This window comes from Lactuca saligna, chromosome 4 (genome assembly GCF_052625555.1).
Source record: "Lactuca saligna cultivar CGN05327 chromosome 4, ASM5262555v1, whole genome shotgun sequence".
Taxonomy (NCBI): Eukaryota; Viridiplantae; Streptophyta; class Magnoliopsida; order Asterales; family Asteraceae; genus Lactuca; species Lactuca saligna.
Genome location: NC_136420.1, coordinates 12305836 through 12322607, shown reverse-complemented (window position 1 = coordinate 12322607; position 16772 = coordinate 12305836). Strand labels below are relative to the sequence as shown.

At 30.3% G+C, this 16772-nt stretch overlaps 1 protein-coding gene across 6 annotated transcripts; it reads left to right on the top strand.

Annotated features, from left to right (window-relative positions):
• The first annotated feature begins 1539 nt into the window (after positions 1-1539).
• On the top strand, positions 1540-15162 carry LOC145041228 (agamous-like MADS-box protein AGL70). Of its 6 annotated transcripts, none has more exons than XM_078989218.1 (6): positions 1540-1855; positions 14135-14204; positions 14279-14337; positions 14467-14563; positions 14688-14729; positions 14838-15162. In XM_078989218.1, exons 1-6 carry the CDS (start codon positions 1659-1661, stop codon positions 14982-14984), a joined length of 612 nt encoding a protein of 203 aa, XP_078845344.1. In that variant the 5' UTR covers positions 1540-1658; the 3' UTR covers positions 14985-15162. The 6 variants fall into 6 exon arrangements, with proteins under 6 accessions (XP_078845344.1, XP_078845346.1, XP_078845342.1 ...); XM_078989220.1 differs by having other exon boundaries at positions 1545-1855; positions 14470-14563; XM_078989216.1 differs by having other exon boundaries at positions 1547-1855; positions 14156-14204; positions 14646-14729.
• Positions 15163-16772: the final 1610 nt, after the last annotated feature.

Genomic DNA, 16772 nt, shown 5'->3' with positions numbered 1-16772 from the left:
ATTCCCAAATTGCTGTATTAACTCAACAAATGCAATACATGCAACAACAAATGTGTAGTAACACATTTACGTCCATCAATCCTAACTTCCAACCACAACCAACGCTACAATTCCAATGCAATCCCAATACACAGACCAACATGCTTGAGGAGAAGGAGAACGAGGACGACAATGAGAACGAGAACAATGAAGATTCTAATTGATCTTTTATGTTATTTTTGAACAATGTTTGTTGAAGACTTGTATTTATTTATTTATTTATTTATTTTTGCTATGTAGTAGATTTTTTTTTTTAAGTTTTAATGGTGTGTTATGGTTATTAAATGTTTGATATTATTCTGCATACATACTGTTTGGATTTGTTTTAAAAAATAGGTTTGGTATATATAACAAAATCTATGAAAATATTAAAAAAGGTTATACAAACGACATATTGTCGACATAGCTTTATAACTGTAATAACTATTTCACCTTTATCGATGGCATGCCGTCTTTATTACTAAAATGGAAGTTGTCTGTCAACTGCTTTTCCAGACGACATATCGTTTGTATTGCTTAACCATGTCTCAACGACATGTCGTCGGTAACTGTGACCTTTATACCGATGACATGTTGTCGGAATAGGTTTATAATAAAACTTTTTCTTCCTTAAAAGTCAGTCCCGACAATCTTTTGAAGATGACATGTCTTCGGCATTAGTGACTGTGTACCGACGACATTTATCCTAAGGACATTTTCCACTTTTACCGACGACTTTGTACAGATGACAAGTTGTCGGTATAGGCTTTTCCGACGAGATGTCAGTTACATAGTTGCTGAAAGTGTCGTCGGTATAGGCCTCATTCCTTGTGGTGATATTAAACCATAATCAATGGGGTTTTTTCCACATTTAACAGTAACTTGTTTCTATACTTTTTGACAATTGATTAATTATGATTAGATGGTTTAAGAAGTTTAATTGTATACATGGCTGTTAAAAATATAGCAATCATGAAAGTAATTTTTATACGTTCGATATTATGTTCGCATTATATAAGAACTTTAGAGATGAAATGATCAAATTTATGTTTTGTAAAATAAGTTCAAAGTTTTAATCAGGCTAATTGGTAAACATTCATTTGAATGTATCTGTTGCTAACTGATATATTATAACTTGTATGAAACAAGTTACAAACTTATAATAAATTAATATCTACCTTTAATAACCATGCATTAGGTTTAGGAGAAAACGTTTAAAGAAACTAAACAATATTAATTATTATCTGTAAATGTAAATGTAGAGGTAGCCAACGATTTTTCTCTTAAACCCTAAAAATATATGTAACAATATTACTGGTTCACTTCATAAAAATTGATAAAACTAACATCATTTGAAAAGACATAATACAAATCTTGAACAGGAGAAGTCTATTTTTTCGTTGCCGACATTAAACGACAAAGACTTTTAGGGAAATAATTATATAAATAATAAGGAGTAGTACGGACTAAGGTCATCTTTCACAAGGTGCATTCGTTTCAATCGCTTACAATAGTTTGCACCGGATTATACATATATATAACAGAGAGATAAAAATAGTATTTTAGTGAGAGACGCCGGTGATCAGAAGTTAGAACTTAGGGTTAGAAGATTGATTCATCCATCGGCCGGGAGAGAGAAAATGGGGCGGAGGAAACTCGAAATTAAGCGGATCCAAGATAAGAGTAGCAGGTTAGTGACATTTTCAAAGCGGAGAACGGGATTATTTAAGAAAGCACGACACCTGTCCGTGATCTGTGATGTTGATGTCGCCGCTTTTGTAATCTCCGATAGCGGCAAGCTCTATGAGTTCTGCAGCGGTGGCTATAATAGTAACAGGTGCATTTCGTTGTTTTGTACATTATCCAGCATGATTTTTTTGATTTTCTTTCCGAAAAACTGTTCCTACATATGTGTTTTTATTGTATCTTTCTCTATACATGCTGTTCTAATTTAGATATAAATATGGGATCTCTGAACTACATGATGGCATTTCTAGGGTTTTCACAACTGATTTTTTGTCTGAACTAACGATATGTTTAATGCCATACTCTTATAATTAGAAATGCATGTAGATCTTATGGTCCATTTTATTCATCCGACTATCCAAGTAGTAATTAACCACCTATTCTTGGTGGCATGTGGAGATTCAAAGCCACTTGTGGTGAAAATAATGTACATGTTTGCTTAGTATCTGTTTCCATTTTTTCCATGATAGTAACAACATATATATGTCCTTGTAGGTTTTATAGTATACTAACTAGTTGTTACTTTGGTTCAATGGTTTTGAGCACGTTGTTAGTAGGAACCTGAGGTGTAGATAGTGGTTACACATTGATTAGAAACACTCTACTCTTAACAATTATTAATCATGTTATTTATTAGGGTTAATGTTGAAAAAAAACCAACTTCACTATCTAAAAGTTCCACTACAAATTCTCTTAACTATTAAAGTCTATCAAGTATTTCACTCAAACCAATTGTCACAATCACTAATTCCTAATCAATTAAGTAATTATCATAAATCATTTGACAGTAATTATTTTTTTTCTTCAAACTTGAAGCTTGATTAAAAATATATAAACAAGTTAGCATTCAAGCAATGATTTTATTCATAGAAATTAATAAAAACAAACACAACTCATTCCTAATTAACTAATAGTACCACTAATTAAACCCATTATTGGAAATAAAAGTTTAGCTACGCATCTTAAACTAATAATATAGATTGTACTAATGAATTAAAGGAGAAAATTGATGAAAAATTAACAAATCAAAAGTTGCATGTTGCCTATGACTAATCCCCCTCCCCCGACCCCCACCAAATGAAAAAAAATCCCTCAGCTGTTAAGTTGGTTTTTTGAAAAATTATTGAGTACCTCATAAGGGTGGTGTATTTTTCGTTCTATATTTTGGCGATAAAGGGCATGGTTCATGCTAAATTAGCATAATGTTGCTTGTTTAAACACTTTTACTCCTTGCTTAGGGGTAGACTGAGCATTAGGAGACTTTCCAATTTTGATCTTTTAATGGACTTCTTTAAAAACTTTGTTCAACTTTCGGGTGTTACCTCAATTTTAACACAAAACACAAAAATAAAATCATTTTTAAAACATCTTTCATACAAAGTGATATACTTTAACACTATAAAAAGATGTCAAATCATATTATATAATGTTATACTTACAACGAAACTATAAAATAATAAATTCGGGTTTTTACATTACATAAAGACTATTAAAAGAAATCACATATAAGTCCAATATGTTATTTATAAGTAGATAGCTACCCTTATTTCATAGGCTTTGGGTAGTTGTTTGTACGTTGTCGAATTGAACCTTAGTTATAACAGACTCTCTTGTAAAGACAATTACTCATCATATGGACAAGATGACCATATTTATAGCAAATGTTCTATCATGCATTTTTTAGCATGATTCTTATTACATTTGGAACAATTTGGTTTATCAAGTGTACTTACGCCTTCATTTAATGGATTCTTGAATGTTTGACTAGAGTTCCTCCATTCGAACTTTCTTTTCTCATTTAGATGACGATTGATTGGTACTTAACCATGCTTCTGAACAAAGATTTTTAATTACATGACTTCTTGAGAGGTTTTGGTCAACATATATTGACAAAATTTCGTAAATAAATTCTTAAACCTTGCAGAAAAAGACTACATTACAAGGTTATGTGACCACCTTATCTATGAATACAATGAAATTGGTGTTGCTTATATGATACCATAACTAAATGGAATAGTTTTAAATCAATGGAGATCGTTTAACTTTAACATAGTTGAATCAAACCATACTCGTTGATTGAGGGTTCATTGGTAGGTTTAAAAACAACTTTCCATGCCATCAAGACAACTCATAGCGGCTATGTGTCCTCCTTTTCTTACTAACTTAGAAGGACTAATAGTTGTGAGTTCTTTGTAGTTGCATCCATGAGTATAGAAATTCTCACGATTATGTCGATCGATCCATGTTTGTAGGGATGAGCAAAATACTCAAAAGAACCGAATCGAGACCAAATATGAAAAATGGTGTGGTTCTTAGTTCCTATTTTTCATAAAAATTATATTTCGGTCCCACGTTTCTCGATTTTTTCATGTTTGGAACCAGAATTGATTTCCTAACTTTGAACAATCATAACTTGTTCATACAAATTCCGAATGAGCTGATTTTTTTCCCAACATGCAGTTCTATGTCTATGATATATTATAATATTATGAATCACCTTAATTAGTTAAGACTTTACAGAGTTAGACAATGCTAAATAAAGGTTTTTAAGGATGTTGGGGGTTGTTTACAACTGTTTGAATAATTTTTTACCCAACATTGAATAGCCTTAACTTGTTAATACGAACTTTGAATTAGCTTATTTTTTCCAACATGTAGTTCTCTATTATGGCTACTTTTTAGGTTGTTGAATTACCTTAATTTTCTAGGATGACTTAGTTACATAACCCTAAACATGAGCTTTTGGGGTTGTCTCTAACATTTTTCAGAATAATTTGTCTAACTTTAACAACCGTAAGTTGCTCATACGAGTTCCACATGAGCTGATTTTTCCCATTATATAGCTTTTTACCAATATACATTAGGGTCGTTTTCCCAAAATAGAAAACTTACTAAATAAAAGTGTTGTTTTTATATAATTTAATCTAATGTCGACTAAAGATTTAAATAACAATAAAAATTTATTAAATTAATTAACAAAACATAAAAATAATACATAAAAGATTACAAGATTAAAGAAAAGAAAACTTACAATATGGATCCATGGATATGAGATCCTTACACACTTCTATGGAATTGAAAAACTTCTACAACTTGAAACTCAAATACAAAACTAAGGAAATTTAAAGAGAGAGATGAAATTTTACGGATGCCTTCTTCAACTAGGCAAGACTCTATTTATAATCAAGCGTAGGACTTGAAAATCGGACATCAACTTGGTTCTTTACTGGAAAATGTTTTTTATGTTTTCTTTCAGCATAAGAATCATTTGTCTTTATTTTCTCAATCAAATTCTCTAAAAAGTGACCGTAAAGATTCCACTTGATTTGTAGAGATTCTACATTCTTTGGCTGGATTTGGAATTTTTTTTATTGATTTCGTATTTTTTTCGTTCTTCTTGCTAAATGCACCATCTTTGGAATTGATACTTGCAAGTTCATTTGTTAGTTAATCTCCTTGTTCTTCCAAACTAGGATTGATACCATCCATATCCTCATTATAAAAATATCACTGTGAAGACATATTATTATCATCTTCCATACAGAATTCTATAAACATTTTTTTTCTCTTTTTTGGATTAGTTTATTTAATTCATCATGGGAAATGATTGGATTTTCTCTTATTATTTTTTTCCGTGTAATAGACTATAACAACTTATCTTCGTTTTCGCATAGTTATCTACCTCATAAGATTTTAATTTTTTATTATTATCGTGCTCTACGATAACAACCATGACTTGGCCAATAACATATTTAGGGTTGAATTTTTCCACCATTTGACATAATAGGTTCTCTTCAAAGAGAGAATATTTGCATAATTTTGTAAAATATATAGTCTATTGATCGTTATCCATGACACCTCGTATTTTGATAGTCAAAAGCACGAATTTGTTTAAAAATAAGAACATATTTTCCCTTTCTAGATCTTTTTGGAAAATTTCTTGTAGATGGCACAATCTCTCCCATGTTGATAAGAATCAATTTGAAAAATATGTGTTAAAATCAAAGTTTTTAACAAACATAAAGAACAAGCTATGATTTCTTGTTGAATTATGATGACGAAAAACATACTTCCATGCTTTGATATAATTATAATATGTAATACTACATTGGTTTTCAAAATTTTCGCTTGTTATAATCCTTAATTGGTATGGGCTTGTACCTCATTCATTCAAGGGCTTTTTTTATATTTTTTTTATTTTTCTATTCTTGCCTTATTGGAGGCGATTTTTTCCTAACACCTCTAGATAATTTTTATTTTATGATGACAAATCGTGAATCATGTCATTTTCAAAATCTATTCATAACAATCTAGAGACAAGGTTTTTAACCTCTTTTTTGTAATTTATTTTGTTGATTTCCAATCAGTTCTTAATATGAATTCTTCATTTAGCAACTCCTCTTGGAATTTGGATATACATTCAATAATAGAGAGCATCTTTTTTTAATGGTTGAATATTTTTGGGAGCATCATTCCACTTACCAGAATTGAATAGGATCAATTCCTCTTTATTTTTGTGAGGATTTATTTGTTTCAGAATGCATCTGCATCACATCTGATATTAAAAGCACCTATTTCTACTACATTTTCCGAATTATTATTGGCGAAAAGCATGAGATTTTTTTTTACTTTAAACTTACTTAATTTACAGCTTTCATATGTTCTCCACAAGAAGAAAGATTTTTTTATAAATGACACTATCTATAGTAAGATCTTTATAAAAGTCAAAAATATAATTTATGTTTCTTAAAAACCTTTGTAATTAAGTTTGATCTTTAATCTCATCAGACAATTTATTTTCAAAGTTTATAAATATGTTAGTGAGAAGTTTTTTTCCTTCTTCAATTTCATGACTAAGGAAACAAACGTTTCTTTGAAAAAAAAAATTTATTTTCTTTCATGAAATAGTCAAAAGATTATGTTTGATAGTTTAGAAGAAAATATTCAAATGTTTACAAGATTGATTACTATTTTTAGAAAATATCATAGTATTATCAATATAAACAATCAAGTAAACATGTGATATATCATTCATAATATTTTGAAAGAGACATTTTTTTAGTACAAATGACATAACATTTCATTCAAGGTACCATAAAAGTGGTCTTTCTTTTTCATGAATTTGAATTTGCCAATATCTTGATTTTAGATCAAAATTTTAAATAAAATAAAAGTCTCATCCAAAGACTTAAAAGGTCTTTTTTTTAGGAATAGGATATTAGATCCATTTTAATTTAATTAAAAGGTTTATAGTTTGTCACTAATCTTGGGACCCATCTTTCTTTTTTAGAATTGTTGTTTACATAAAATGTCAACTCCATGAAGATTTACTTTTTCTTATTAAATATTTTCTAATAATCCTTGAACTTCTTTTTTACAAAAATAAATCATCACTTTATTCTTTTGTATACGATGAGCTTTTTTGCAAATATATTTTTCATTAATTTTTTTTTATGGTAGACGAACCACATGTTTTTTTTCCTCTTCGAGAATGTTGAAGGAATTTCATTACAAATTTGTTCTGTCATTCTATTTTCTAAAGTTCTGATTTTTTTTTTCTTTATTAGAAGGGTTTTATAAATTTGTTTTTAGGTTGCAAATCTTTATTACTTCTTCTATAAAATTTATGTGATTTTCTTTAAAAAAACAAGTTCCCCTTTTAATTCATTTATTCTACTAGTTCTAAGTTTCATAATAAATTTAAATAAAATTTTCTTCTCTTACAAAATTATAAGTATTCAATTAGACTTTATTCTTTCAATAGGTTTAATTTGGTGTAGGAATGAATTTTCTAAAATTAAATCCTGCGATAATCTATTTATAATTGTAAAATTTTTCGTTAAACATATTTCATCATTACAAAAAAATAAATTAAAAACATTTTATTATAATATCATTTTTTTTCGTTAGCTATATATAGTGATATTATTTTTTATATAAACTTATCAAAATATTTAGTTAGGATTAGCCATTCTTTTGTACAATTTATATCAACACCACTATCAACATATATATTAGTTCTGAATTATATGCCTTATTTATAACTAAGTTAATTTTAATATACCATTTTGGATAATTTATCTCTTAAAGAAGGAGGTTATTGATTTCTATTTTGTTTTTTAAAATCCATTCTTTAGAAGATCTTATATAATAATTTCTTTTTCTTTTTTCCATCTTATTAAGTTTGGTTTTGATTCCTATCCTTCATTCTTTTAGTATATTTATTTCATTTCTCAAATCATTAATGGTTGAATTTTTGGTAGGTTGACCATGAAATTTGTTTAGAACTTCATCTAAAGATTATTAAGTCTTTCTATTCTTTAATTTATTATTTTGTTGTTGTTTTTCATGTTCAATAAGTTTTGTTTAAAGCATCTCATATTTTTGAAGTTCTTCTATTTGTTCAACTAAATATAGGATAAACTTTTGTTCATTATTGAATACATTTATGTTCAAACCATTCATATCTACAATAAAATCTTATTATTACAGTACTATTTTATGAGCTTTTTGAGATCATATATGAACTCTCACTATCTATATGGTTACCAATGATTCATTATCAATGTTTTCTATTAATTCTCAATTTCTTTTTTATATTTTCATCAATTTGTAGTTCTTAAATCTTTTTCTTATAATCATTCTTTCTTTTAGACCAACAATAATTTGTATAGTACTTTTTTTACCATAATTATTGCAAACTATAGCCTCAAATACTCTTTTAGATTTTCCATTTTCAACTTTATTAGGTTCTCTTTTAAACATTTGTCATTTCTTTCTTTTATACGTTATGGTATTTTTTTACGTAGCTTTTTTGATTTTCTGAAGGGACCGGTCTCTTTAGTACAACACAAACAAATTGGCCACAAAATTAACATGTCAAATTAACTAGTCAAACCTCCACAGTTTATTCCTTACCTGTTATAAGGTAGGCTCTATGTAACAAGGATTAAAAGCATTTTACAACCTATATAGGTTGTGTTTGGTGTGCCACAACTAGCTGAAAAGCTAGCTTATTTTTCGAGTTTTTTTAAGTTCTGATGTTTGGCAAGCCAAAACGTAGCTTATAAGCTAGCTTTTTAAAAAGCTACTTAGACTAGCTTTTTAGGAGTTTTTTTTTTTTTTTTTTTTTTTTTTTTTTTTTTTTTTTAAATTTCCAAATATACCTCTTAATTAATTATAAAAACACATTTTTTAAATGTCCTTCTATGTTATTTCATATTCTTCAGCTAGCTTTTCAGTTAGTTTTACCAAACATCATTTTTTATCGGCTAGATTTTCAGCTATAAACTAGCTTTTTTATTAACAGCTAGTTTTTCATCTATCAACTAGCTTTTCAGCTAACAACCAACTTTTCAGCTAGTATGCCAAACATAGCCATAGTCTATAATTACTCAATTCAATAACCTACTTCATTGTTCAATGATTTAATGTTAAACATATTCTCAATATACCACTTAACTTATTTGCTTTGCTTTTACCCATAAGCACACTAACAAACATGTGCCCATATGTAACTGAGTATTCAAAGGTTATACCTAAATGAGTATTCAAAGGTTATGACACAAGTATAATTTCTTAGTAAATGCTTATTTCCTATGTTTGCACTTTTACATGCTTCCATGATTTTGTTTACTATTTATTAATGAACATGTCACTTAACATGGAATTCAAAGGTTATAAAACATAAGTATAGTATTCTTAGTACATGTTCATGGCATCCTTTTGCAATTTTACATGCTTCTATGATTTAATGTTTATTTTTTTTTATTTTAGCTCATTGCTTGCGCATGGTGTTCTGATTGGCTAGTGTTGATTGACTAGTGTAGCAGGAATTAGGTCCGTAACTCGCCACCTAGTTGGATTTGGGGACTTGGTAGTAAACACCCCTCAGACTTAGTTTCTCAGACCAATTAGGTTGTTTTGGTGGAATTTTATTGTATATTACATAGATTATATTAACTTCTCTCTCTCTCTCTCTCTCTCTCTCTCTCTCTCTCCCCCCCCCCCCCCTTACAATATATATATTCTTAATCTGGCCTTAGGGGGGCAATTTAACAATGGTAAATGGAAATGGCAAGATATTATCTAAATTATTTAACACTCATATATGACTATAATGTGAAGTGTTTTAATCTTATTTTTTCATAATAACAACAAATTTTTGTAGAGTCGCAATTATGAATTGATATTTTTTTCCATGGGAGTATTGAGAATCCTTGATGGAATTAATGCCAAGATGGAGACTCCAAAAGTAAGAAACAAGACTTTAATTTGTGGAATCGACCATTTAAGGCAGTCTGGTTTGTTACTGTCCATAGTGGTGTAACAATTTTGTGTCTCTTGTCGAAGCAAAACAGTTGGGTATCAATATCATGAAGGGAGTTGCTTCACAAAGGATCAAACTCAAATACACAGTTAACTATGGGGTGCCACACGATATACGTGCAAAGATTAGAGAGTGTGAAGAGATGATCACCCTATTAGCGGTTCCAATAGATGGCTTCTAACTCGTGCTTATGTTAAAGTTTTTCACAAAGTATGTGATTTCCAAATGCCTTTTGCTAACTCAATAAGTATCTTCATGGTTTTTAGGAAAAAGGTTGTTAAGAACGAAATGAATATGGTATACATTATGCAATTTAGTTAGGGCTTCGAAACAAGTCCTTTTATTTAGTGGATATAAAGGAGGAGTTAGGAAAAATTATGATAATATAAATAGTCCTAAAGAAAATCAAGCAACTTCATGGTGAGTTTAAGGATGTGAGGCATAAGGAGTTTCCTAAGAAGCTTCCACAAGACCGAAGGTGGATCGAGTTGGAACTAGATTCCAAGCCAACTTCCAAATCCCCTTCTTGTATGGCACGATCATAGTTACAATTGTTGTAGAAACAACTTAAAGATGATAAGGGTAAATTAACCATCGATGGACCTCTATGGTTGAATGATCTTATTCTAACAAAATATGATTGATTCTTAATGAATATGCATTGGTTTTCAAGTTTTGAGCAAGGTCATGGAGATAAAACAAGTATCCTTTTAATTTTGAAATTATTTGATCAATTGGGAACAACCTAATATTTCTCTAAGCCTAACTTCAGACCAAAGTACTATCAAGTTTAGATTCCGCAGAGGACAAATAAAAAATGATGTGTTAAAACTTAAAAGTATGATTCCTATAAGTTCTTGGTCATTCTTTTATGTTAAAAAAATCCACTTATTCCATAATTTGCATGACAAGTTTTTGGTGATTTACTTGGACAAAATCAACGTTTATAGTCATCTTTATAGGAGCATGTTTTTCACTTGACACGTGTATTATATGTTTATTTGTATAACGAGCTTTATGAGAAATTGAAATGCTTATGTATGTAGAAGCAGATGGAATCTTAGGATACAAGATCAATATTTATGGTCGAGAATGGGTGAATCCAAAATGAAAGCTATTGGATATTGGATGGGTCCAACAAAGGTTGAGTAACTTCGATTTTTCTTTGGCATGTGAACCATTAATAGAATTCTATCCAATGATGCTTGAGTCGGGTAGATCCTTTTATGGATATCTTGAAAAATAATTAAGTATGGGAGTAGGATGCTAATTGTTAAGTAGCTATCCAAGAGTTGAAGGGTATCGTAATGTGAGAACGAGTGATGAGACTACTAGATAAGGCTCAATCATTCAACTTACATATAGATACATCAGACTTTGGGTATGTCCTATTGCATGAGACACTCAATTGCATTTGAAAATCGAAAGTTGAATAAGTTGGAGTGGTGTTGTAACATTCAATGAAAAGAGATGAAATGTGATTATACATTCCTTGCGGATTTAAGGCATGATTTGCTCTGGAAAAGTTTATGATCTAGAAGTATAATATTTTCATGAGCTATTTCTAAACCTAAAAAATGTTGAGTCCAAATCAAGCTTCAAAAACGATTCTCTATTGTAATTTCTTACTTACTAGAGTGAAACCCCACAAAGACAAACATAGTGACAAATGCACTAAGTTGTAAGGTGGAGATTGCAATAGTTATGTAATCCTTATTCTTTCTACATTACCAAATTAAAGAAGTATTAACACAAAATCATTTGGCTAAGAATCTAATGGAAATGGATCGAGAAAGGAAAACTTGATGTTTTTTGATAAAAGGGTGACATGATGTTCACCAAGGGAGATTGGTTATTCATGCCTAAGTATGATAACCTTACGTGGAGCATTGCCAAAGAGTTTTGATTCCAAAAGTGTTGTACTTGCATGGATAAGACAATCATTAACATTGATCTAATACTTATTGTCATATGGAATGATGTAGAAGTAGACGTTAATGTGTTTGGTGTAACACAAAGACAAAGTCATGCTATGCCAACCAAAAGTATTATTAGCATCATTACCAACATTCGCGGGTCCATGGGAAAGTATACTTATGGAATATATCACATGATTGCGAACCTTGGAAGGATGTATCAACATCATTGTGGGCATTGATCAATTATCATACTATGCATCTTCTATTGTAGCGTCAGTCAGTTACATTGTTGATGAGAGGGCTATTGGGGTATACCATAGATGATTATCATAGGTGGTCGAGATCTACGATTCAAGGGTAGTTTTAGACAAAATTATTCAAACAACTAGGAACAAAGCTAAACTTTTTCATAAGCTTCTATCCTATGGAAAATAGAGATGGTGAGTGTTTTACTTTAGACATAATAATGGAACAATATGATTGGCCACACCTTATGAACGGAATATAATGACTTCTTATAAGTCGGAAAAGGAATGGTACACAAGAGCCTAGGGCGCCAATGTGAATGTCTTTTCCCCGATGATAAGGATAGTTGGAAAATCTCATACCAACTCCAACTCCCGCCTAATTTGAAGAGCCACTCGGTTTTCTATGTGAACATCTGCAATTCATATTACAAAGACTTGGAAGACCCGATTGAGGAGTGTCTAAGTAAGCACCAACGATAGTAATGACCTCTTTCAATCAAGAGGTTGGGGAGATTTATTTGGACCTAACTACAAGGAAACAAGGAGGAAGGCACGATGGAGACATTGAGCTTGTAGAAGGATATTGAATAATCGTCTTCAAGAAGCAACATGCTTTAATTGCTTTCCTTTATGTTTTCCAAAAAGCCTCAAGTATAATAAGGCTCCCCCATTTCGTTTGTACTCGTTCTCTAAGTCATTCAAGCATTTGGCTACTTGGCTTTGTTTCCTTTATTTGGTGTTTATGACCCATAGTTGGCTGAGTTTGGGGGACTAAATGTTGCATGGTGAGTTTGAACAAGTCCATTAGATGGTGCTTGAACATAATCCTTCTCTCTCTCTCTCTCTCTCTCTCTCACACACACACACACATAATATTTACCAACATAATTTTTATTAGTAAAGGTCAAGGGTGGTCATTCATCCTTTACACTTGGGGCTTTATACTTCATGCACCACAATTTGGTTTTGGACTAATTTTTTTATTGAGAGAATTTCATATATGTACTTCTTAAACATCAAAATATAATATTTGACTAATGTAGTTACTTAATACCATACTTACCCTTTATAAAAACCTTCAAAATATCATATTTTCCTAAATCTTTGTTTACAATGTTTTTAATAGTTAATAATCATTTTTATATTTTAGAATTATTATAATAATTAAAAAAAAACTTTAACTGCATTATCCCTACGTCTATAATAATTAAACATTACTTTTAGATTGTTGAAATCATGCTCTCTTGACAAACAAAATGCTTCATCTTTAGACCTCTCCATGGAATGTATGTATATTGATTGTTTAATTTTTGTTGTTGGTGAATATTGTCATGATGTAGATAGATATCCATTGATATTTTGATATTTAATATATATATATATATATATATATATATATATATATATATATATATATATATATATATATATATATATGATATTTTGATAATTAGAAAAAAACATATACAATACTTTAAAATTTTATGAAGGGTAAACATGATATATAGAAATTAAGTTAGGAAAGTATGATATTTTGATGTTTAATAAAGAAATATACAGAATTCTTCCTATTTTATTATGACAATGTGTCAATTACTTCAATCCTTTGTAGTTAAAGGTTGTAATCTAATCTTTGGATTTGGATGTTATCTAACTGGCTATGGTTGTTGTAGAGCTTATTATTCCTTGTATTTTCAGGGCTAAGCCCACAGATAGCTAATCAAGCAAGGCCTTTGTCCTTTGATTCCATTTATAATGCAATCCATTCTAATCAAATACTAAATTATGCAACACAACCAAATACGGTTACCATTTTTAAGGTTACAAGTAATCATTAGACTTAAATGTTATCTATCTAACCAGCTATTGTTCAGTGTGGAGCTTATCCTTTCCAGGTATCAGGCAGAAGAGAGAACCACCCAAGAAGGAGCTTGTGAAGATATGGTAAGTAATGACTATAATTGTCTATTCATAACTTGATCTCACCATATAACATTAAATTTGCAAGATATCTGTAGGCATTTAACAAGTCCACAAGATTCCGAACATGCAAAGAGCTTCTAAAGTTGGTAAGAAGGTATATTATATATATACACATATCATGGAAGCACTAAATATGTCTGTATATGATGTATGGTCAATCAAGTAGTAATATAGGGATCATTAAGTAGTTTCAAAATTCAAAGATAATCCCAGAGCTTGACAGCAGGGTTGACGAAGAACCAAATGAAGTCTCTGTGGGTGACATGACAAAGTTAGAGGAGGAACTTCATGCTGCAATTTTGCATACAAGATCTAAAAAGGTGATTCATTGTCTAACTAACTGATTTTCTGCTCTCTCATTGAGTCTGTAAATTGACAATAATTATAATATTGTTTGCACAGACTCAATTGATGATGGAGCGTATGTCGAACTTTCATGAACAGGAAAGGAAATTAACTGAGGAAAAGGAAGAACTGAAACAGCAGGTAAATATATATATACGTATCTTATTAACATGAAAACTGCAATTGTTTCACCTCAATCTTGTTGTGGAGTTGCCATGGAAGAATTATTGATGAGATGTCGACTTACAGTTACAGGTGGCATCAGCAAAGAAGAACCAGAAAGATGATGTTGATGATGGTGGTGAAGGTCTTGACCACTCTGCAAATAGCCATAGTTATGACCAGACCAATATATATCCACCACAACCACTTTTAACACTTCCTCTCTTCAAGTAGTAGATGATGTTTTGTTGTATGTAGATGATGTCTTTAGAAAGCCAGGAGATATTAAATATAAAATAAAAAAAGCCTCTACTTCCAATTTCTATGCATGCCTTGGTTTGGTTGGTCCCTATTATAAAAGTTGTATGAGAGAATGGGTATTAACTTAATCGAGAGCTAGTATTGTGTTTAATGATGTGAAAATGCAAGTTCCACATTGTAAATGTGACGATTTTCTTCGTATTGGGTGTTTATCATATAAAATAATAATTTATTTGTGGTTTAAATATATAAGAAGTGTGGTTGGTGTTGAAAGGATAAGTGGAAAGAGTCATGGTCAACTAGCATGGGAGAGCTTCACCTGGAAGAAAGGTTTATTTTGAGTAGTTTCATGTTTGCTCCATTGTTGGCTAAACGGTCAGGTCGGATTGAGATCAGAACAAAGTTATTCTCGTCAAGCCATCTATAATTTCAAATTTTCCATAAAAAAAAATGGATGGTCATTTCATCCATACATGAAATCGCATATGACATATGGGCATTTGTTTTTTTTTTCCTCTTATCTCACATGTGATTACATCATTTATTTATTGATTTATTTTTTTGTAATATCATATTTGAACAGATTCGGTATCAGATTGGAAGCTTATTGACTTGGTATGTATTTTTTTTTTCAGTTTTTCTAATGTAATCTACATCATCAGGGATACCATATAAGAACACCCACAAAAAGCATAGAAAAGTAGAAAATCTGAAACAATAAAAAATTAAGATGAAAGAAACAACAAATGGCATGGCTTTCGCTTTCGTTTTCGAATTCCTGGAAAAAAAAGAAGAGGACAAATTAATTACAACATTGTTAATGAGAACCTCATCTTTGAATATGAAAATGAGGTAATGTGCTTACAGTTTAAATATAATGGGTTAATGGGATATGAAACAATAGATGGGTCATGATTATGCAGCCCATTCAAGTCATGATTACGCAGCACATTCAATTCAAAGAAAAATGCATGCATGTTTGTCTGGTTTCATAGCTATTTTTGGTCAAGTTATTAAAAACTTGACTATTATTATTATTATTTTTTTAAATTCATTTTATCAAGTAGTTATTGACATTTATTATAATAAAATATGATTATAGATATTATATTATAACACTTGTGATCTAACTTTTTGCAATAAATAAATAAATAAGAAGCTTCGTATATAATTGTAAATCTACCTCAGACAAATTTAGGACATTTTTTTGTTTTTAATTACTTTCAAAATAGGGTTTCTACTGTATGTATGAACCTAAAATTTAGAAAAAGTTGACTTTTATAAAATATTGATCAATAGGGCAAAATGGCCAAATAATGAGAATTATACGAGATTATAAAGTTTAACTTCATGAAAATGGCTAATGAGAGTAGATGAGTAAGTTCAAGAGAAACAATGCATGAGAATATGCATTTTTTGTCAAAAGGGCAAAATGAGAATTTTATACTTTTTAGGCTAACTTTATGACTTAACAGATTAAGACCTGTAGTAAGTCAGTGAGATATGACTTAACAGAAGTGTAGAGTATGTTCGCGCCTTCGTGTGGATATAAATAGCATCGAAAACGAATAAGAAACGAAGAAGTTATGAAAGTTAGAAGTTGGGACAAAATTGTCCCAAAGCTGGTATGGGATCAACCCAAAGGGATACTGTCATGCACTCACCACGGTGCGGTAAGCATTATGAAGGATTCATACATGTTCGTCTGGTAGAGAAAGAATTATCAATGAACTTTGTCGAGGCGTGACAATATGTTCCCTA